This window comes from Barbus barbus, assembly GCF_936440315.1.
Source record: "Barbus barbus genome assembly, chromosome: 41".
NCBI classification, from domain to species: Eukaryota; Metazoa; Chordata; class Actinopteri; order Cypriniformes; family Cyprinidae; genus Barbus; species Barbus barbus.
This window is the reverse complement of record NC_136719.1, coordinates 21,629,772-21,653,519: the sequence shown is the minus strand read 5'-3', so window position 1 is coordinate 21,653,519 and position 23,748 is coordinate 21,629,772. Positions and strand designations below refer to the sequence as shown.

General features: G+C 33.5%; 1 protein-coding gene across 1 annotated transcript in view; it reads left to right on the top strand.

The window, feature by feature from the left end:
- Positions 1-23,351, top strand: part of LOC306860432 (arf-GAP with coiled-coil, ANK repeat and PH domain-containing protein 3-like) — a 76,375-nt gene extending 53,024 nt beyond the window's left edge. The window contains exons 10-26 of the mRNA XM_079402150.1: positions 863-874; positions 6,705-6,817; positions 9,854-9,905; positions 10,397-10,497; positions 10,590-10,701; positions 11,563-11,771; positions 14,766-14,835; positions 14,952-15,046; positions 15,132-15,349; positions 15,506-15,607; positions 16,394-16,486; positions 16,592-16,812; positions 16,978-17,087; positions 17,748-17,858; positions 18,436-18,497; positions 22,406-22,508; positions 22,635-23,351. Coding sequence (XP_079258276.1) covers positions 863-874; positions 6,705-6,817; positions 9,854-9,905; positions 10,397-10,497; positions 10,590-10,701; positions 11,563-11,771; positions 14,766-14,835; positions 14,952-15,046; positions 15,132-15,349; positions 15,506-15,607; positions 16,394-16,486; positions 16,592-16,812; positions 16,978-17,087; positions 17,748-17,858; positions 18,436-18,497; positions 22,406-22,508; positions 22,635-22,641 — 1,791 coding nt within the window. The 3' untranslated portion in view covers positions 22,642-23,351. The remainder of the gene's footprint in view (positions 1-862; positions 875-6,704; positions 6,818-9,853; positions 9,906-10,396; positions 10,498-10,589; positions 10,702-11,562; positions 11,772-14,765; positions 14,836-14,951; positions 15,047-15,131; positions 15,350-15,505; positions 15,608-16,393; positions 16,487-16,591; positions 16,813-16,977; positions 17,088-17,747; positions 17,859-18,435; positions 18,498-22,405; positions 22,509-22,634) is intronic.
- The last annotated feature ends 397 nt before the right edge of the window (positions 23,352-23,748 follow it).

The window sequence follows — 23,748 nt, the reverse complement described above, 5'->3', positions numbered from 1 at the left end:
CTATAATGATTTTTAATTAATTATTTTTAATTCTATAATTTAATATCTTGAATTATAATTTATTATTGTTATAGACAGCAGTGTTATTTTAGTACTATTTATATACTGTGATAGCTTTTATTTTTATTTTTATTAGATTTTTTACTATTTTAATTTATTTTAATTAAAAACATTTAATTAGTTACATTTTACAATTTTATTATGTACTTTTTTGTTATGTAATTTTATTATTATTATCATTATTTTATATATTACTTTACTAAAGTACTACTTTATTTTAGTAAAATTAATTCATGTTATTTCAGGAGTAGTTTTAGTTTCATTTTTGTTTTTTTTGTTTGTTTTTTTCTTCAGTTTTTAGTGCTTCTACATAAAATTATTTCAGGTGATTTTTCCCTTAAAGTTTTTTTTTTCATCTAAATTAATATTTAAATTTATTTCAGATTCATTTCAATTAACAAAAATGTTTGTTTTAGGTTTAATTAAAGAAAATAACCCTGCAAAACAGACTATATACTTCAAATAAATTGCATCCTTGTGCGATTTCAATTTTAGTTCCCTTGACGGATGCTTTTCAAGAGCAATGCTGCAAAACACAATGAAAGAGATCTTTTATGTTATTTTGTGAAGTATAAAATTATTTTTAGGTTATTAATTTTTCAGTCTACTATAGGCAGTTAATGGGAAATACTGAGTTTTCACTGAGCATATTTAAAAACAACCTTACAAATTCAAAGCACTTTATTCTGGAAGTGAAGTTATTAATATTTTATCCTATTATAACATGTCAAATTATTTCTAATCTTCATTTTTTCTGTTTTCTTTCATATGGCGCTCTGGGATTGTCTTCATCCTGATTTAGACACTGTTACAGGTGAGTGTTTTACTCTAAACCCCATCAAACATAGCTGTAAACATTTTTGTGTGACTTTCAAGATGGAGGCTATAAATAATTCATCTGCGCTCAGATGGATTTTTATGGGAAAAAAGTGTGGTTTCGCTTGTAATTCTGACACAAATCCTGATGATATAATTACAGTTCAGTGAGACTGATTGATTTGTTTTTCAAAAGTATCTGGCTTATGTAACGGCTGATGGCTGTCCCATCATCCTCCACTCAACACAGTAATTATTCAGTAGATGTTTCTCCGATTGCGGTTGATGAGAAGAGCAGCCGTTTCTCTTTGTGTGTTGTTTAAGAGATGCTTTCTGGGACTGCTTTGGATGCGGTTGATCTTAAGAAACGCTCGCGATCCATCACAGCAATAACCCACAAACCATGGTGACAGTACTGGGCTGATGGCATGAGAGAGGAGCATATGGTCTCAGAGCCACTTTAAGAAGAAACGTACCCATAATTACATAATGTTGTGATTTTTAAATCACAGAAGCCTGTTCTGTTTCTGGCTAATTGTCTAAGCTCATATCCTCTTGTCTGTCACAAATCCTCTGGTAGTTCTTATGAAACTGCTTGAAAGTGTAATGAAGCGTCTCTCTCTCGCTGCAGACTATATACTTCAAATAACATCACTGATGTCCCTGAACATCAGTTAAACCCATTATTGACCCACAGGAATCGCTGGAAAGGGCAGAACCTAATAGAATCTGAGCTACAAACAGAAGGACGTGATTGGAATGGATCTTTTCTATTAGCCTAGCCTAGCTTTTTTGGGTGAAATGCAGTGTTCAGTGCAATATTGTACATTTTTGTTCGATTTGTAACAACTGGCAGTGTAAAAATGGGCCAAAAGATTTTATTGGATAAACATTATTGTTAGAAGTAGATTTTTAAGTTTTGAGAAAATGTGAGTGGTGTAAAACCCGCCGTTACAATGCTAAGGTGTTATTTGTGGTTGCCAGGGTGTTGGTAGGTGGTTACTAGGGTATACTGCATGGTTGCTAGGGTGTGGTTGATGAGTGGTTGATTACTCATCCAAGTCAAAAGAGCCCACCTAAAAGTCTCTTTCTAGATTAAGTGGTTGCTAGGGTGTTCTGAGTGGTTGCTAGGTCGTTGATTACTGGTCAAAGTCAAAAAAGCCCATCCTAAAGTCTCTTTCTGGATTGAAGTGTTTGCAACAGTGTTCTGAGTTGTTGCCAAGTGGTTGCTAAGGTGTTCTGAGTGACTGATAGATTATTGATACAGTGTTTTGAGTGGATGCTATGTGGTTGCTAGGGTGTTTTGAGTGGTTGCTTGGTAGTTTCTTACTTGTCCAAGTCAAAAGAGCTCACCTAAAAGTATCTTTCTAAACTAAGTGGTTGCTATGGTGTTCTGAATGGTTGCTAGGGTGTTTTGCATGGTTGCTAGGGTGTTTGAGTGGTTGCTAGGTCGTTGCTTACTGGTCCAAGTCAAAAAATCCCACACTAAAGTCTCTTTCTGGATTAAGTGGTTGCTATGGTGTTCTGAATGGTTGCTAGGGTGTTTTGCATGGTTGCTATGGTGTTTGAGTGGTTCCTAGGTCGTTGATTACTGATCCAAGTCAAAAAATCCACACTGAAGTCTCTTTCTGGATTAAGTAGTTGCTAGGGCGTTTTGAGTGGTTTCTAGGTGGTCTCTATGGTGTTCTGAGTTCTCAATTTCAAATAAGCAGAAGCAACATGTTCTGTACTGATTTTGTTCTGATTGAATACAGTTGGTAGCTCCACAGTGAGTTATATTGTCTTTCTGGCATAATTATCAAACCATTACTGGTGTTATCATTGTTTTGACACACTTGCTGCTGACTCATGAACATAAATCAGGTCTGTGTGTTATTTCAAAACCAAAGATATTTACATGTCAGTTACAGCTGAAGATCTGCAGGATCGCAGCCAGTCATCTCTAAAGGAAGAGAGTGTGTGGTGTGAAGATTAATGATGTTTCACAGGCTGATTAATTATATGGTGTTTCTGTAATTACAGTAGATAGAGGTGGTATTTTTTACAGTATCAGATGAAGTGAGCATGACGTTCTTGAAGTCTCCATTGATGGCCAGCAAGTCAAACTGCAGTTCTTACAGCTTCACAGCACTTCACTACAAATATGGCGCCCTAAATTTGAGTTTTAATATTTCATCCTGTGTTTTTATCCCACTGGAATACTTTAAACTTTGATAGACTTTGTAGTTGAAACAGACGATGTTTTTTATGAGCACACACGTCATCGGCAGCTCTTAAAATAGCACAGCTTGTCTTCTGCAGTCTTACAATGTTTTGTGAGATGCTGCACAGAAGATTCTTGCGCCACAGCTGACAGGTATTGAAATATTCCGCTTTTTAATTACATTTTTTTAAAGACTAACATTCGTATTTTGGATAATTGCTCTTTTAAATGATAGTGAGAATAATTTTTACACTGGAGGTCAAATGAAGCTTACTTTTGTTGTGACAGGCTTGATGGGTCATGAACTGAACATCAATGATTTATTAAATAATAATGTTTTTGCTATATATATATATATTATTTCTAACTATTTGCATGTTTGCAGTTTATCATATTTCATATTAAGAAAGTTATTTTATTTATGCTTTATAAATTGTTATACTTTTACACATTTAATATATTTTTATATATTGTTATATATCTTTTCTTATATAACATTTTTTATATATTTCAATATAATTTAATAGCGTTTCTAACTATTTGCATGTACATAATCTGTTTGCAGTTTATAATATTTATTAGTATTGAAGTTTTATATTTTACGTATTTTTTATATATTTGTCCTATATATTATTTTTTATATTTAAATATAGTTTAATGACATTTCTTTGCTTGTACATAATCTGTTTGCTGTTTGTTATAATAGTATTTAATATTATTAAAGAAAGTAGCTATAAAGTCTCATCAGAAGTGGCTGCGTGGTGATTCCTGTGGGCCGGCAGCTGTATGGTAATGAGCTTTATCTCAGGCAGCGGGCAGCAGCGGGCAGCAGTGGGCAGCAGTGGGCAGGTGGAATCACACATGATCTACTCTGCTGAAGCTCCGGCTGACTGTGAGGGCTGGCAGGCTGCGTGACTCACTCACAGCGCTGCATTGACTGCATGCTCGATTGGGCTGCGCACCCGTTTAGTTGAGCTCAGCTGTTTCTTGGGGATGCAATGATTTTAAAATACATAAAACATTTAAGAATGAAGATCTTCGGCAGGTTGGACTCCACTTTGGTGAGTTGGTGCATTAATGCAGTTGGTTATTCTCTTTAGATTTTGTAACCAAATAGAATATAGTGGGAAAAAAAAACCTAAAAATAGTTTTCGGGATTTTTAGCTATTAATCTCTCATTTCTTTTGAATATTCATACAATATAATGGAATGCATTTATTTTATATTTGTTTATAGTAGTTTTGCAGTTAAGCATCATTATGTTCTTTTATATTCAAAATCTGTCCTATATGTTAGATTGGGTGTGAGTTAAAGTATATTACATATATCATATATTAAGTATAATATAATATAATAGTACTGTTATATTACATCCATGTGTATTTAAGTGTGTGGGAACCTGGAAAAGCAGCAGAGCAAGTGAAAGGGAGGGTGTTTCTGTAGCATTCAGAACTTGAGTGAAGCATTTAGTCTCTGGCTGTAAGGAAGCACAAGTGAATGGATGTGAATGTTTGAACAGTCACCCTGCTGAGGATTTGGGTAAAATGAGTGACTATAAATAAGCCTTATTGTCGCAACCAGTTTAAGCAGAAGAAAAGACTAGAGCATTACATTTTCTGAAGCAAATGTGCAAATGCTGAAGTGCTGTGGGGGTTTGCTAAGTGGATACTGGTGTATTCTGGGTGGTGCTTTTATTTCTTACGTGATTATATTAAACAGCAGTGTCTCGTGTATTTAATCAGGGAACATGGAATGAAGTTGCGCAATCTCGTTTAAGATGCAAGAGCGCAGTGTATGTGTTCAAAGAGCTCTTTGAGCAGAAGGTCCATTCCTGCTGCTGAAGTGTTGAAGCAGCTTTATCTTGAGGTCTTCAGAGGGTTCACGAGAGGCCAGAACGCTTTGAAAGTTTTGACAATGTCGCCACAGACAGATAGGAAGCTGAAGGCTGAGACTTTTCAAGGATGTTTGTTTGGGTTGTGAAATGATCTAGTTCTGAAGACGTGATGAATGACTCTTGATCTCTAATCAGTGTGGCGTCAGTGCAGTTTACAACACATGCTGACAAAAGATTTTTGCTCAGAAATTGCTGGTAAATTTCACTATTAATTACAAAGAAACAGCAAGTTTCGCATGGGATTAAAAGTAGAAAAACTGAAATAATATTTTATTTTAAAATATACTCAGTCTTTATTTGCAACTTTGAAAAATTTATTTTTACAGCTCAAAAGTTGCTCTTTTCTACATATTTCTCTCTTGTTGCTTTATATTTAATAATGATTCTTATGATTTTCAATGTTTTTGCTGTAAAATTATTTTGTGGAACCCAATTTTGTGGTGCATTTTTTTCAAGATTCTTCGATAAATGGACATTTAAATGAGCAAAATTTATTTGAAATAGACATTGTAACATAAATGACTTTACTGTCATTTTTTTATCAATTTAATATATCATTTGCTGAATCAAAATATTAATCTCTCTCTCTTTTAATCTTACTTAACCCAAACATTTGAATGGGACAGTATCGCGATTTCCACAAAATTATTAAGCTGCACAACTGTCTTCAACATTGATGATAATCAGAAATGTTACTTGAGCAGCAAATCAGCGCATTAAAATGATTTCTGAAGGATCATGTGACACTGAAGACTGGAATAATAATGCTGAAATTTCAGATTTGCATCACAGGAATAAATGAAATGTAAAAATATATTTAAAAAGAAAACAGTTATTTTAAATTGTAATAATTTCATCAAATTGTGATCAAATAAATGCCACCTAGTTAAGAATAAGAGACAAAAGCATAAAAAAAATCTGAATTATTCCCAACTTTTGGCCAGTAGTTAATGTCATTTAGTATCAGAGGAATTTAAAAGGAATTCATATTAAGATCTCTGACATTTAATTGCATACTTTGGTTTTTTAGTAAATCTGAGCACAGATTTAGGCGGTTGAGATCTTTTCTGAAACTCTAGAGGAGACATTAGGGGCTGTTTTTCTCAGAAGACCTTTCATTTTGCTCTTTGTTGAACTTTTATTAAAGTCTTTCTCCTGGAATCACTTCCGCCTGGAGCTTTCGACGTCTTGTTGAGTCTATAATGGTATAGCATTAATCACATGTGATGGCTAAAGTGTTAGCTCGGCTGACAGTGTGTCATTACTCCACTCTGAGATAATCAATATCAGTGACCTGAGCGGAGGAGGTTGTTGCCATAAGGATCTCCTGTGATGATTCAGGGCTGAGAGCATTGAGTGTGCTGCTGAAACAGGAAGAGGGCCATTATTGTGAGTGGTGAGTGTGAATATGTGAAGCTCTTCGGTGGTAATCGGTTGGATATGCTCAGATGCTTACGCAACCGCTTCCGTCATCGTCAAAAAGCTCTGGTGGGACATCTGAGAGCGTTGGATGAGTCACTCCTAGTGTGTTGTAGATACATAGAGAGAAAGTGTTGTGCATGAATTTGTGCATCTGCTCCACTTACAGCCTCCTGTTTAATAATGAAGCATTATCACAGACAGAATGTAATGCATTTTTTTGCATTGGTGGTTTAGGCTTATTTCATGTATATGGCCGTCAGTTGATTTTTGTCTGTTGTTCTAACGCTCCACTATTGTTTTGTCATTGAGGACTTTGCGTATGACGACCCAAAGTTGGAGTTTAATGTGGATGCGCCCAACGGATTGGTGATGGACGGCTATCTGTTTAAAAGGGCCAGTAATGCCTTCAAAACATGGAATAGGTAGGTTGAATTTGGTTATAATTAAAACGGCAGATATATAAACGGCAGATATTCAGAGCTTGGTGGACCCAAATGCAATTACATACATAGATATTATTTTTTGGATGTAATTGAATTAATGAAATTTGCTCATTAAAATGTATCTGCCATAGTAAATCCCATATAGCTTGATCATGAATCTGAATATTCCTGGTTTGCTTTTAATCAGGCATGCAACTAGGTCAGGAATGCAACAATATGCAAATAAAAAAATCTGAATTATTTAGGGTAGGACTGATATTTTGCACAAAAATTCAGGTTGATACTGATATTATTTTAGTGTTCTAGATTCTTTACATTGTATGGTATTTTGTCTAGATAAATTAAAAATTAAAAAGTCATTTTAAATTCTTCAAGTGAATTTTGCCATTATAACATTTAAAGTATGGTAAGAAAAAATCATATTTTTGAGACTTGATTACAATCAACAGTGTCATTAAATTATTTATTATTCTTATAATTTTTTTAAATTATATTAAAGTCAGTAAAAACAGTAAAAGTGTGACAGTAACTTTATGACAGTAAAAGTAATATAAAAAAGTTAAATTTGAGGAAGTGAGCATGAATATCCAATATCAATATCCATAAAAAATCTTTAATATTGTAATTAACAGTGTTATTAATTTTTTTTTATTGTTATTATTAATATTATTTATTTCAATTATTATTAATTAAACAATTGTGTTATGGAATTATTTAAATAGCTTTTTTTACAGATTAACTTTGACTTGGATGACAATAAAGGTAATAAGTAAAAACTGAAGAAATGACTTATGGATTTTTTATACTAAATAAAAAGAAAACAAGTAGATAGAAAAGAAAAAGAATAGAGAAGTCTAGTCTTAGAGGGTATATATAGTTAGATATATATACACACACTGCTGCTCAAAAGTTTGGGATCAGTAAGATTTTTTATGTTTTTTAAGGGAGTTTCTTCTGCTCATCAAGGCTGTATCTATTTGATCAAAAATACAGAAAAAAAATGTTATTTTGTGAAATATTATTGCAATTTAAAATAAATTGTAATTTATTCCTGTGATTGAAGCTGAATTTTCAGCATAATTTCTCCAGTCTTCAGTGTCACATGATCCTTCAGAAATCATTCTGATATGCTGATATATAATCAGTGTTGGAAACGTTGTGCTGCTTCATATTTTTTCGGGGACCTGTTATATTTTTTTTAGGATCCTTTGATTAATAAAAAGTTAAAAAGAAAAGCATTTATTTAAAAAAGAAATTTTGTGTTACAATATACAATGCTATTCAAAAGTTTGGGGTCAGTAATTATTTCTTTTTTTTTTTTTTAAGAAATGAATACTTTATTCATGAGGGATGTGTTAAATGGATAAATGTCATAGTAAAGACTTATATTGTTAGAAACTATTTCTATTTTGAACAAATGCTGTTCTTTTTAACTTTGTATCCATCAAAGAATCAAAGAAAAAAGTATCACAGGTTCCAAAAAATACTATGAAGCAGCACAACAGTTTCAACACTCATAATAAATCAGCATATTAGAATGATTTCTGACGGATCATGTGACACTGAACACTGGAGTAATGATGCTGAAAATTTAGCGCTGCATCACAGAAATAAATTCTATTTTAAAGTATATTAAAATAGGAAACCAATATTAGAAATTGCAATAAGATTTCACTATTACAGTTTGTTCTGTACTTTTGATCAAATAAATACAGCCTTGAGCAGAAGAGACTCCCTTAAAAAATCTTACTGATCCCAAACTTTTGAGTTATAGTGTGTGTGTATATATATATATATATATATATATATATATATATATATATATATATATATATATATATATATATATATATATATACTGTTGGCCACCCCACTCACAACTGCTGCCTCTGTCTTTTTTTTCTGGCTAAGAAGTGCATTTATTTAGTCATAGAAAGTCTTTATGACCACATACAGGAGACGTTTCAGACTCTTCAATTACACGCACAAAGGCGCCGGTGCGCGCTGTAGCCTTTATCATTTCATATCAAAGCGCGAAATAAACGATATGCATGCAATGTTGTGGTCAGTTAAGTCATGAAGGTGATTAAAGCTGCCTTAAAACTGTGCATGCATCTATTATATGATATATATGAGTCACATTTAAGAACATGTCTCTGAAACTGTCTCACTAGAAATGGTTTTCAAAGCAACTGTCCTAGAGCACTGTCTCCCTCATCTAACACGCCCGATTCAACTCGTAAGCTCATTAATAGAGACTTTAAGACCTGAAGTGGGTCAGAAAAGGTAAAGAGAGTTGAGAGTGAATATGATGTCAGATCCACGTCATGTTCAGCAGCAGCAGCTCTTAAAGAAACAGCACTCAAAATAAGCTATTAACCCAGCTGCTGCGATGTCTGTTCTTCAAAGAACAAGAGAAAAAAACAGGAAATCAATCACTTTTATAGCTTTAAGGATTCATCTATATTTAATTTAGAATTTAGTGTTTGATAACTTTATTCAATTTCTGTATGTTTCCTAACTTGCTGAAGGGCACAGATAGCTAAATATGACATTGGTTATAATGGGTGTATGTGAAGATTGTTTAAAGTTCACTTAAATTAGAAGTTATTTTAATAAAGTGTAGTCAATATTCAAATTGATAGCTCTCAATTATACTGTAATGTTGAATGGCTACAGTCAATGGTTAAATATTAGGGAAAAAAGAACAATTTTATAGAGAAATCAGTATTGGTATCAGTGATACTGGCCTGCATTCATAAAATAAAAGATGCCATTAATCAAATATTAAAAATATACCGTCTTTATGTTGTTTCTACATTAATTTGAAGATTAAATGTGAAATTATTGCAATATAAAAGTATATTTAAAAAGTTTAATTTTGGGGGGGATTAATCATGATAAATATCACATTTCAGAAAAAACATTTTTTTAATCGATTGACAGCAATAATATATATATATAGATATATTATATAACTAATTCCTTGTCTCTTATATCCCTGTATTGCTTCAGGCGCTGGTTTTCTATCCAAAACAGCCAGCTGGTGTATCAGAAGAAACTAAAGGTGAGTTCAAATCAGCATTTAGTAAGTGGACACAGCGGTTTAGACGGGTTAAGTAGTCTGTCTTTGATTTTAACGAGCAGCTTCATTATACAGTACCTAGAGAAAATGTACTGAGTTCGTGTCAACAACATGCATCAGCAGAATTCTTCAGCTCACAATCAATGTTGGTGAATCTTCACCTCACAGGTCACTGAGCTGTTAGATACAGCAGTTGTAGTTTAGCCAGGCATCATATCTCCAGAGCACTCAGTCTTTTTAAAGATAACAAACTCGTTCCCTGACAAATCAATGCATGAACACAGCACTGCCTGCTCTTCATCTGTTTGGAGAACGTCCATTTATTTCCGTCGAAATGCTTGCTCAGGCAATCTGCTTAAATTACTGTGACACAATACTGTTTAATGCACTTCAGAGTGAAACAGGTTCATTTAGAGCGCTTTTCTTCAAGTCAGCACATTTACAGCCTTACTGAAGCGTCTTCTCCTCCATAGGATTCGCTGACAATTGTTGTGGAGGACTTGAGACTCTGTTCTGTCAAACCTTGCGAGGACATCGAGAGGAGGTTCTGTTTTGAAGTCGTGTCGCCCACCAAGTGAGTAAAGCTCAAACTTTAGATTACAGTATAAAAAGACTCTTGGAGCTGTATAACTAGTAGTAATTGTGTTGTATGGATGTGTATTGTAGGAGCTGTATGCTACAGGCGGAGTCAGAGAAACTCCGGCAGGCCTGGATCCAGGCGGTTCAAGCCAGCATCGCCTCGGCGTACAGAGAGAGTCCAGACAATTATTACATTGAGGTTTGTACAGTTTACGTGCTAAATCACTATAACAAAGGATGAGCATTGGTTGGATCTAAACCTAAAGAAAACCTAAAGAAAACAGTAACAAAGATAATCTAAACTCAAATAAACCTGTGTAATATCCCTATGTTTTTTTTACCTTATGATATTTGATAGAACTGGCTTGTAAGAGTGTATTTTTTCCAGTGCAAACATTTCTCACTAGTGTCAGGTAGATTCAAAGTGCAAATAAAATACAGTAAAAAATCATTGAAATATATATTATGTTTAATTAATTTCAATTTTATTAATAAAACATTACAGAATGATTTACAAATAAACAATTGATTGAGTTTTTGAACTAATTCCTTAAAATAATAATCATTAGGCTTAAATAAAAATAATATTTTTAAAAGAATATTGATAATATTAATTGTTGTTGTTATTATTACTGTTACTAATTCTAACAATAATAAAAACGTTATCATTATTATGCAATTTTATGCAAAATTGTTTTGCTAAAGACAACAGACAATAATAATATTTTGTATTATAATAATGATAAGTATTATTATTACTGTTACTACTATTATTACAATTCATGCATACTTAATATTTCATCCAATAATGAAAAGTATAGATAACAGTTCATTCTATTGTAACAGTTCTATAGTGTGAAAGTTCTGATTCAAGTAACTGAAAAATCCAAAAATTAAAAACATTCTAAAAATATAACTAAATAAGGATAATTTGATGAGCACAGTTGAATCAGTAAGTCTGTCATAATTGTTGCTACTAATATGTTCTGTTATAGCTTATATGTTCTATTTTCCCCCAAATAAATCCTAATAATGTGCTGATTTGTGTGTCTGTCTGCAGCGTTTGGACCGAACCGCTTCTCCCTCCATCAGCAGTATAGATTCAGCAAATGAGCCCCGAGAGCGCAGCGGCAGGGGTGAGATCATTCTGCAGCGTATCCTGTGTCTGCCGGGAAACCAGCAGTGCTGTGACTGTGGGCAGGCCGACCCACGCTGGGCCAGCATCAATCTGGGCGTCTTGCTCTGCATCGAGTGCTCCGGCATTCACAGGTAAGGCATGGAAGAGATCGTAATCATGATCCATTACACCAAAAGAAAAGGTCTGTGAGGTCTGTGAGTTGAGTTTGTCCCGTGACCAGCCACAGTAAACACGTTGTGTTGCTCAGTCGGGTTTCCTAATTGGATTAGGTCAGATTTGATTCTCTCATTAGTCAGAGGCAAGCCAGCGACCATAGGGCTCTCAGGACAAGAGAGAAGGTCAGCGACTGCGCTTACTTTCCTCCAGACACACAGTGATGAATATAAAGACATGAACATAATAATAATAACCACAATAATAATAATACAAAATTTATTATTATTAGCAATTTCTGAAAAATAGTTTTGCAATGGATGATTACCAATTTATGCTAAATTGTTTTACAATAGAAATAGTAGAATTATAATAACCTAATAACAATAATAATACTATTAAATGGTTAATAATATTGATCAAAATGATTATTAGTGTTATTATAAAATCATGCAAAATTGTTGTGCAGGAAAAATGGTAGAATAATAATATTCTAATAATAATATTTATGCTGTTATAATAATAATAATAATTTTATTTTTAATAAGTATAATAATAAATACATTTATTTTATTTTTGTTATTAAATATTTGTTTCTATTTTATTATGAAATGGTTGAATAATAATAATATTAATGGCAATAATATTAATTGTTAGAAATTTGTGCAAAATTGTTTTGTAAGGGAAATAGAAGAATAATCTAATAATAATAATAAATATTTCAGTATATGTTGTTATTATGATTATTATTAAATTGTTGAATAATATTAGTAATAGTAATAATATTTAATACTATTTTTTCTTTTTTAACTTTGTTACTAATTATTATTATTATATACATACATTCCCATTGCAAAACAGTTTTGCATAAATTATGATGTTGTGTATACTTACCGTATTGACCCGAATATAAGACGATCCCCTTTTTTCCAGATGAACCTTTTGGAAAAAGACTTTTGAAAACCAAATCTTGTTTTTGTTTTTTCTCTGTAAAACACTTTTCTTAAATTATTGTCATATTGCATATATTTCCTATTTTAATTTTTGTTTTGAAAGTATGGTAAATACTGGTAAAATGTACCAACAATGACATTTAAAAATATACACTTTTATATTGATATACCATAAAAATAACAGGTAGCCCATCTGAATTATATAACATTTAGGCTATCCATCTCATAGTAGCATACCAAAATTGTATTAACAGTAGAAGTGAAATCTTATTGTAGTCTTCAGATCTGGGTACTGTCTTATGTTTTAAAATCACTTACAGAGGAAGTTTGGTCCCATCAGACTAACATGACAGTCACGACTTTACAACCAGTGTTGGGTGTAACGCGTTACTGTAATTAAATTACTTATCCACTGAAAAAATAAAGTAAGGGATTACTGTTCATTTTTAGGTATTTTGAATTTAATTACAGTTACTTATAAAGTACTTGCATTACATACAGTAAATAATTTCAACAGTTCTAAAATCGATATTGAATTTGAAATCTAAATTTAAAACAGTAGTATACCATTTTGTACTACCGTTACCGTAGTACCGTTTTCCACTCTTACTTGAACTTTGAACATAGGAGTTTATGAGATATGATAACCTTTTGACCTACTGAATGTCAGATTCTGTTTCGAAACACGAGACATGCTGGCTGTTAATGCAGTCAGCCGCGTCTGGACTACCTTTTGAATATTCCTACTCTTCCTGACGCCACACCTCTTACACTGAGCTCACAGGAGTGTTTTGCTCCAGACGCTGTGGCTCACAATCACACAGTCCTCACCCGTTCTAAATAGGTTGCCTAGAAACGTGCTGATCTAGTGGGCAGAATGCACATTTACATGACAGTGTTGTCTAGTGATGTCAGTGCTGCTCTCCTCAGCTTGAGTGGGAAACATCTTGCTTGAATTGTTATTGAATGGTGGAAGTTTGAAACACTTGGAGCTCAGATCAGAAACTTTTCTCAAGTTTACAATCAGAGATTGACTGATGCTGCTGTTTGATGGCTGATAGAATACGGTTTATTTTTGTTTGTGTATTTGTGTTCTCTAACAGATCCAGTATGCAAAAAAATTATATATAGAAAATCATTTGACTACAAGAAAAATGAATAACCATCATTATCATCCCCATTATCATTATTAATGGAATTTTATATATGCAAAATTATTTAATAAATAAGAATTATAAAAATAACATCCATCATTATCTTTATTTATGCAATTGTATTTATGCAAAAATGTTTAATAAGTAGTACAATGAATAATAACAACAAGCATAACCAAGCATGACTCCTACAATCAAACTTATTCAAAATTCTAATTTCTAATTGATTTGTCTGATAAATCTGGCATTGCATATTACAAATATTGTTGGTTTTTGATAAATATTTTTTTCCTCCTTTGTAAAAAAAAAAAGGTAAATATTCATAATAATTAATAATAACAATAAGCGTTGTTATTATCATCACTCTTATTAATGCAGTTTTATTTATGCAAAAGATTTTTAATAATGTTAATAACAATGAATAATAATAACAACCATCATATCATCATCATTAATGACATTTGTTATAATAATAATTATTCTAGTATACTAAAATTACTATTATTATTGTCATTGTTGTGGTTGTTGAACTGTTTTTTGCATAAATAAAGTTAGCTAAATAACTACGATGATGGTAATGATTGTTGTTATGAATTTTAATAAAGTTGTTTTGCAGTCGAAATGGTTGCAAATGTATTTTTAAGGTTGTGTGTACATTAATTTTGCATTATGTCAGCTGCATTGCACGTATAATTTGTGGAGAAAACAATCCCAAAATATCACAAATTAAAAGATGAGAGAAATGTACTTGAGATTTTTATCCAATAATGAAACATTTTGAAAGTAATACGGAATTGTGCATTTGTGTTGTACAACAAACCAACAAAATACATTTTTTGACTAAAGTTTTTCCATCTTTTCACAGGAGTTTGGGAGTACATTGTTCAAAGGTCCGTTCTCTCACCCTGGACTCATGGGAACCAGAGTTACTAAAGGTCTACTCAAACTTTAAAAAAATTGTTTTCCACCTAATCTCTCTTGGATGACCTTTCACTGTGACATGAGCAAACATGATCTGACAATAACTGCCCTGTGTTCTGTTGCAATGCAGCTGATGTGTGAACTAGGAAACAGTATCATCAACCACATCTATGAAGGCAGCTGTGAAGAGCAGGGCCTGAAGAAACCGGGACCCAGCAGCTCCAGGTGAGTGATGAGGGACATGGACACAAGTGGCTCTTTTTCTGTGGATCTGAATGTCGGGGGCTTAATTGCTGCCTTCATTTTTAAGGCAAGAAAAGGAGGCCTGGATCAAAGCGAAGTATGTTGAGAAGAAGTTCCTTAAGAAGATGAGGACGGGTGAAGTTCTGGTCAATGGCGGGAGAAAATCTGAGCGGCGATGGAACCCCAGGAAATGCAGGAGACATAACAGCGCCACCACCGTCCCCAAAACACACCGCAAATTCAGACAGGAGCCGGGCAGTGCGTCCCCTGCAACCCTTTCCTCAGGTAGTCAATAATGTTTTTTAATCAACTGTGCAAGAACGTTTTTGGGCTTTACTGTGCTTATAATACAATGGTATTGTATGAATTGCTGTAATAGATGTGTTAAATGGTTAAAGTTTTAAAAAAGTGACTTTTCCTCTTTTTTCCCCCAACTTTAAGCAACTGCTGCTCTGGAGAGAAAGTTCAGACGGGATTCCCTCTTTTGCCCGGATGAGTTGGACACCCTATTTTCATATTTTGACACTGGTTCAGGGCCTCGCAGTAAGTATTATATTCTGGCAAAAAAAATGATTGCTTCCACACTTGGTTTAATTGCTTTGTTTTTTTAAAATATACTTTTGTTGTACTGTTTTTTTTTTTTTTTTTTTTTTTTTTTTTTTTTGTCGTTGTTTGTTTTTTTTGTTTTGCCTTGTGTTTTGCCTTTGTTTTTTCTTTACTTTTGTGGTTTTGCTTTGTTTTAATTAGCTTTGTTATTGTATACTTTTGGTGTTGTTGTTTTTTTGCTTTGTTTTGCTTTGCATTTTGCATTGCTTTTGTTTTTTGTTTACATTTGTTGTTTTTGTTTGGTTTGGGGTTTAGTTTTTTGTTTTGCCTTGCATTTGCTTTTGTTTTTATGCGTTTTGTTTTGATTTTGGTTTTTGTTTTACCTTGCTTTTTCTATTTGTTTACTTTTGTGAGATTGCTTTATTTTAATTTACTTCGTTTACATGTTTTGCTTTGTTTTTGTTTACTTTTGTAGTTTTGTTTACTTTTGTTTAGTGTTATTTTGTTTAGATTTGTTTTTTATCTACTGTTTAGTTTTTTTTGCTTTATTTGTAGTTTACTTGTTTTGCTTTGCATTTTCCTTAGTTTTTTGTTTTGATTTTTGCTTTATTTTATGCTTTTCTTTTGTATTTTCTGCTTTGTTGCTTTGTTTTTTTTGCGCAGTTTCATATAGTTGTGTAGCTGTGACACATAGTTTCATCATGTTTGCTGTCAATGCACATCAGCTGGTATTGACGCCCTAGAGTGTAATGTGCCTGTGGTGGGCTTGTGTTGGTCCCGCAGGTCTGAGCAGTGACAGTGGGTTAGGTGGCAGTACTCACGGCAGCACTGACGTCTTGGTCTTTGAGTCTGTGGTGGACAGTGTCACAGAGGAGGGTGAGTGAACCACTGTGTGACTTGACGGTGTTAACCAAGTGTTCGTTTTCCATACTGACTGTTGAAGCAGATGGATCATGTGTTCCATGTGTTTTTGTAATTCAGAGTGTGAGGTTTCTGAAGACTCCAGTAATGAGGCTGAATTAGAGCCGGAGGCATCAGATCCAGAGGATCTGAGAGAACTTGATCCCGGAGCGTTACTCTATAAGGCCTGTCAGGCACGAAATCTGCCCGTCATGGCTGAAGCTCTGGCACATGGAGCTGACGTCAACTCAGTGAATGAAGAGGACGAGGGGAAAAGCCCCCTTATTCAGGCTGTGATTGGAGTGAGTCATTACAAAAATATTCAGATGCATTGCACATGCACATATTAACAGTAACCTAGATAAGAAGTGACGGTAAATTCCAGCTCATTTTAATGACATTTAAAATAATAACCATATGCCATTTTGTGGTAGTAAAGCTTTAATCCTCTGGTTTTCAACATTCAGGGTTCCTTGATAGCCTGTGAGTTTCTGCTCCAAAATGGTGCAGATGTCAACCAAAGAGATCACAGGGGAAGAGGCCCGCTGCATCACGCCACATATTTAGGTCACACTGGGTAAGTGCATGCTTAGTAACTCTGAGTAACTCTAATAAAACAGATTTTCAAATGCCTTTTGCTGTCTTTTGGTGCATTGTAATGTCCGAAAGAGATTTTAAAAGTTGAAAGAACATGAATGTCACCACAAAGTCATAATTACGAGCAGGAAACTGGATTCTCTTAAGCCCAGAGTTTCTGGGTTGTGGGGGTGCCAATGAGAAATATTGATTTAAAAAATATATAGTTGAACTTCATGCAGAAATAGTACTTCATCTTGCATTTGAATGCACCCGATGTTGTAATTACAACCTCCCAACTAAAAAAATACAAACTTCCCAGGAGGACTTGTCATACATTTATTATATATTGTAATACTGAATATTTATTATATTTATGTACTGTGTTGTTTACAAGGTACTCCAAGACATTTGAAAGAATACCATGGTTTTGCATTGGTATATGTCCATTGAACATGTTGACGATGCATACCCAATAAAACAAAAATGGTGAAATCATGATAAGATGTCCAAAAAACATGGTAACACAATGATACTTCTGGTATTTATAAATTTTCAGTTGCTGTAGCATTTTAGCAGGTCTGTTCCTGTGTATGCAGCTTTGCATCAAATTAAATTGAAGCTTTTCTACAACTGTATTTTCTTTATCATGTGTTTCCAGTCAAGTGTGTTTATTCCTGAAACGAGGAGCGACCCAGAACGATGGTGATGAGGATGGCCAGGACCCACTGAGCATAGCGGTTCAAGCCGCTAACGCTGACATAGTTACTCTGTAAGTTTAAAAAATTCCTATGCATGTGTATTTGTTTCTGTAAGTTTTACCCAGAGAATATTTACACTATCATTCAAAGGTTTGGAGTCAGAAAGATTGTTTTATCAAAGAAATTAGTCCTATTATTCAGCAAGGATGCACTATATTGATCAAACGTTTTTATTTGGTTAGACTGTCAAATAAATGCTGTAATTTTGAACTTTATAATCAAGTAATCCTGAAAAAAACATAACATTTCCATCAAATATATTTAGCAGCATTACAGCAAATCAGCATATCAGACACTAAAGACTGGAGTAATGATGCTGAAAATTTAGCTTTACATCACAGGAATCAATTACATTTTAAAACATATTCAAATATAAAAGAGTTATTTTAAATTGTAATAATATTTCACAATATTATTGTTTTTACTGTATTTTTGATCAAATAAATGCAGCCTTGGTGAGTAAAAGAGACTTTCAAAAACATGAAAAATCTTACTGACCTCATACTTTTGAATGGTAGTGTATATAAGAAATTGGACAAAGTTTGATTCCAAATAAAACCTCTCTTTGTTTCTTTTCTCTCTCGACAGGTTACGTCTAGCACGTATGAATGAGGAGATGCGCGAGTCGGAGGGTCCGTTCGGTCAGCCAGGTCAATATTCTAGCAGCAGTCCCACAGAGCAGCAGTATAAGAAATGCATCCAAGAGTTTATCTGTCTCAACATAGCCGAGTGCTAGAGAGTGTAGCGCTTTTTCCCATAATTCCCTCTAAGAACTGCCAAGTATTTATGTGTTTATCTGTAAAGATGGGCCAGTCTTGCTGGGAATTCCAGCTTCAGGTGGTTTTAAATGGTTGCTATCTGGTCAGAGTTGAACCAAGGTGGTTGATTAGGTGAACTTCCAGTCAAGTTTAACCTAACTTTTCTCAAACTGGTTAGGGTAACCATGTCCCAGATCTGGTTACCTAGCTTGACCACTTCACATGCTGCAGATTAGTCACACGATTGACTGGCTACCATATTTTGGCCTAGCGAACAGTGGTGCTACTCATTTCAAGACAGTTTTTATATAATGAAGGTTACCTGGGATTGAGGTAGTTGTGGTGGTATTGTCCAAATACCGATTACACAGACTATTGCACTCGCTGATCTTACAGAGCCCTTATTAGTGTATCTAAACCGTTTGATGAACTAACCTTCAGCGTTAGCTTCTATACACACGCCAGGCTGCACTTTCACTCTTCACTTACACTTCAAACAGTATAATACAGTATGTTAGGCAGCTGTCCATCTATTCTAATAGTGTTCTTCTAGCGGCATTTTTGTACACTTGGTTTAAATGGGGATCAGGTGCTTAAAACTGTGTTTTGTGCTTGCAAACGCATGAGGGAGAATGGGTTCAAAAACTGTGATTTATGTCATAAATGTATAAAATGTCTAATCTACTAACTGAAATTGTGATTTTTGTCAACTGAAACGCCACTGTTATGCACTTTTTCTTAACTCCACTGTCGTTTTTGGTCACTTTTTTTGGATGATGGTGTAGAAAATGCCTCAAACTGGATTTTTATGCTTTTCTTGAGTACCGCCCAGAGCAATAGTGCAACGATACGACATGATTTTGTTTTTGTACTGTGGTAACAGATTGTATTTTTGTAACTTAATATACTTGTGAATTTTACAGTTCACAACGAAACTCCGGTTGAGAATCCAAAAACAAAAAGGCCAGTTCATTTACTGGGTGTTAAAATCAACAATTACCGTTTAAATGTTTGGGGTCAGTTCGGTTTTGTAATGTAAAGTCGCTTATGCTCATCAAGGCTGCATTTATTTGATCAAAAATACAGTAAAGATGAAATATTATTACAGTATAATATAACTGTTTTGTATTTTAATATATTTTAACACGTAATTTATTCCTGTGATGCAAAGCTGAATTTTCAGCATCATTACTCCAGTCTTCAGTGTCACATGATGCTTCAGAAATCATTCTAATATCCTGATTTGGTGATTATCTATGTTGGAAATTTTTTTATTTTTGTGGAAACATTGATGCATTTTTTTCAAGATTCTTTGAATAGTAGAACGTTTAAAAGAACAGCATTTATTTAAAAAATAAATATTTTCTAACATACTAAATATCTGTTACTGTCACCTACGATCAATTTAATGCATCCTCGCTGATTAAAAGTATTAATTTCTTTAAAAACAAATCATACTGACCCAAAACCTAAACTTTAGATGCAGCAGTTTAATTTTTAATTGTTAACTTGTGTTGTCTTCAGTGCATTGATTGCTCTGGTCTGTTTGGTTTCCTGCTGCTTTTTGTTCTTTATGAATTTGTGCTTGTAAATGAATTCTCATAATACAGTCTCAACGTCACACTACACCAACACTTAAGGATAAAGGATGAACTCCCATGATATACATATTAAATATCGGATGACATCGTAAGCAAGTTAACACGTGATGTCATATACACTGGATTAATTCCTGGGAGTCATAAATACGGTATATTCATGAGACATGTTCTCATGTTGTGACTCAGATGTCTTTAACTCTAGATCCCAACCAAAGTCCACAATCAAAAACCACACTTTTTGAGAGAAAATTAATCTATAAATGTGTTGTCTGTAGTTTGTGAACAGGCTAGAGTACTGTAAAATTTCCCCCCGACATGTTTGGGGTGAAAGGTCATTGGTTGGTGTGTCGTCTGTGTCTCGCTGGCCAATGAAATCGTAGCACTTTCTGTTTAACATGAATTTTTTTTTTTGTAAATATCAAATGACTCCCGAAGTGACAAATAAATGAAATTTTGTGAACAAATCAGCCAAAGGGGGCACCAATATTAAAAAAAAAAAAAAGACTGTATAACCAGATGTGTTCGAGATGGTGGCTGTAGCACATAACCTCTTTTATTGCTTGCTTTCATATTTCTGCTTTTCTTTTCATGTTGGTGTCATTTGTAAAATATGTCTGAATATTGTATAACTGAACTTTCTGCTGTAAATTAGAAACTCTGCAACTTCTGTTTTTCTTTTTGCTCTTCGTTTCTACCCTTTTATCGGTTCTCTCCTCCTAAACAGAAAAGAATCATGACAATAAATGAAATGTGACTGAAGTACTAACTGCTTGTGCTTGCCTTCAGTTCTCCTGCCTCTTTCTTCTCTGTAGTGCTTTGCTGTGTTAGTTTGCAGTATTATATAACCATCTGCATTAACTCAACTTACTGATTTTGCTGCTGTAAGTAAGTTCTGTTTTTCTTTTGAGATCTAATATGAAGATTTTTTTAACCCTTTAACCTTCTGTTCTTGTGTTTGGGATCATAGAGACTCTGATAATCTTGGTTAAAATGTTCCTCTGACTGAATCAAACCCCAGAACACGAGGGTTAAAGTTATATATTATATATTAAATATATAATAAAAACATACCCTACTGTTCAAAAGTTTGAGGGTTGGTAAAAATAATTTAATGTTTTTTTAAAGTCTCTTATGCCCATGCAAGGCTGCATTTATTTGATTAAAAAAATGCAGAAAATAAGTAATATTGTGAAATATTATTACAATTTAAAATAGCTTGTTTTCTATTTGAATATATTTTAAAATGTAATTTATTCATGATGTAAAGCATCATTCCTCCAGTCTTCAGCGTCACATTCAGAAATCATTCTAATATATTGATTTACATTTGTTATTATTGTCAATGTTGAAATCAGTTATGCTGCATTATATTTTTGTGAAAACCATCACTTTGATCAACTGCATCCTTATTGAATAAAAGTATTAATTTTCAAAAAATCTTACTGTCCCCCAAAATTTTAAACAATAGTGTATTATTATTATCATCATCATCAAGTATACAGTGCATTTTTAATATTTATTTGAAGAGATGTCAGTTCAATTGCATTAACTGTAATCAAATCTACTTTTAAAGGAATATTCTAGGTTAAAAAGAAAATAGGTTACCTTGTAAAATAACTCAAAATGCAATGGTTTACCATTTCATTGTAAGTTTATGAAATTCAATAGAACTTCTATTTAAAGAGGAATGCGACAGAACTCAAACTTTTCTCCTTCTTTCAATGGTTGTTGTGCAGACACTAGTCGGTACGCATGAGTACCCATCCTGGGAATACAGGGACAGTCTCCTCATTGTAAATCAAGCATGAGAAATTCACACAGTTTAGCAAAGTGTTCAAACCCACTCTTTGTCCCTTTCAAAGTTTCAGTAGTTACCATGGTTACCCAGACAGTACAAAGACCCTACAAGGCACAAGAAGGCTCATTTTCATAGGGTTGCTTTATTTCTGTCCCTTAATTCTAATTCTAACTCTAAATCTCTGAAGTGCATTGAAACTCGCTGAAAACACGGTTATTGTAATAGACTGGACCTCCTTACTTTGGCATTCAGAGACCTGCTTTTGCATTAATAAAGCTTCTAACATAGAACTATTTACCATGTTTTTATATCGATTTTATACAAAAGCTTCCATTCACATTACAGCTGCATTTTAGGAGTTATATGTACAGTTACATTAACTGTGTTTGATCCCATTTTAGGTGACACCACCTACCTGGACATTTTCCGTGAGTTTTCCCATATGGCATCCCACAATCCTGAGAAGCTGAAACGGAGGAGTGTTCACTTCCGTCACTCCTTCAGGTAGATAATATCCATTAGGCATCTGTAAAATAAATGTAGAAAAAAAAAGATGTGTGTTTATACATACATATACATATATATATTTATATATTATATCAATTATAATATGTTGATTTTTTAATCTAGAGTGTGACAGATCAAGCTCAGATTTAGACTTTGGACACCAATCAAGCTGGAGCAGAAGACACTTTGACTAGCTGATATCATAAGTGTGATGAAGATGAGTGTGAATGACTTTAAATGATTATTATGGTCGTGTTGAATGTTTGCAATGAATTTAATGCTATTTTTGTATCTTTATGGGGTCAGCTGGACTTATCCCCAGTGTTTTGTCAATTTTCTTCATTTGTATTCTCCCTCTTTTAGCCATACCAGTAAAAGGCACTTAATGAGGCACTAAATGCCAAAACATCTGCAATGTGTGGTTTCATGTCTGTTAAACATATAATCAAAAAATCATGCATGAATGCTTTCTCATTTTTCATTTCATCCCAATACTATTACACAAGCATCACTTATATCCTCTATTATGAAACATATCCAGCGCTGATCATTTTTTTCTGTTTTTAAAGCAGTTGAAATAATAAGGAAGTTGTGTTTGGAGAATCTGCAGTGATTTTGTCTGTTGCTGTAGCGATGAATGTACTGTGTTGTATGACTATGCTGGTGTAGTCTTTATATTTGATCTGTACAGCCACTATAAATCATTGCAAATTCAAATGCAGATATTGTATATTGTCTTTTTAGATGCAAATTGATAATATATCATAAAATGATGGTATTTTGTTACAAATACAAAAACATTGAGTTGGACCTTTTGTTGTGGGAAATAAATATATCTCAAAAAATCTGCTGGTTTTCTTGGGTTCATAAAAAGTTGTAAATTAAAATGACAATGTTGCTGCATGTTAACCTGGGTTATTTACATACGTGAAGCATCAGGTAATGATTTTCCCCACACAATTTCATGTATTTCTGCTGAATACAAAATGAGTCTGCAAAAGAAGGACTGAGAGTTACCTTACAGTCAGGTGTCCAAATAAAGTTAAGTTTGACATTTCAACTATTCTAGATGAATGAATCAGTCATATGAGCCAGCTCTTTGTAGTGAATCAAAAAACATGTAGTTGAGATAACAGTAGTCGATTCCCAAAAGAATCACTCGTTTGTGGACTGGTTCTTTATAGTGAATTTAATAAACTACAAGTATAAACCGATTCCCCCTTGTGAATTGGTTCTT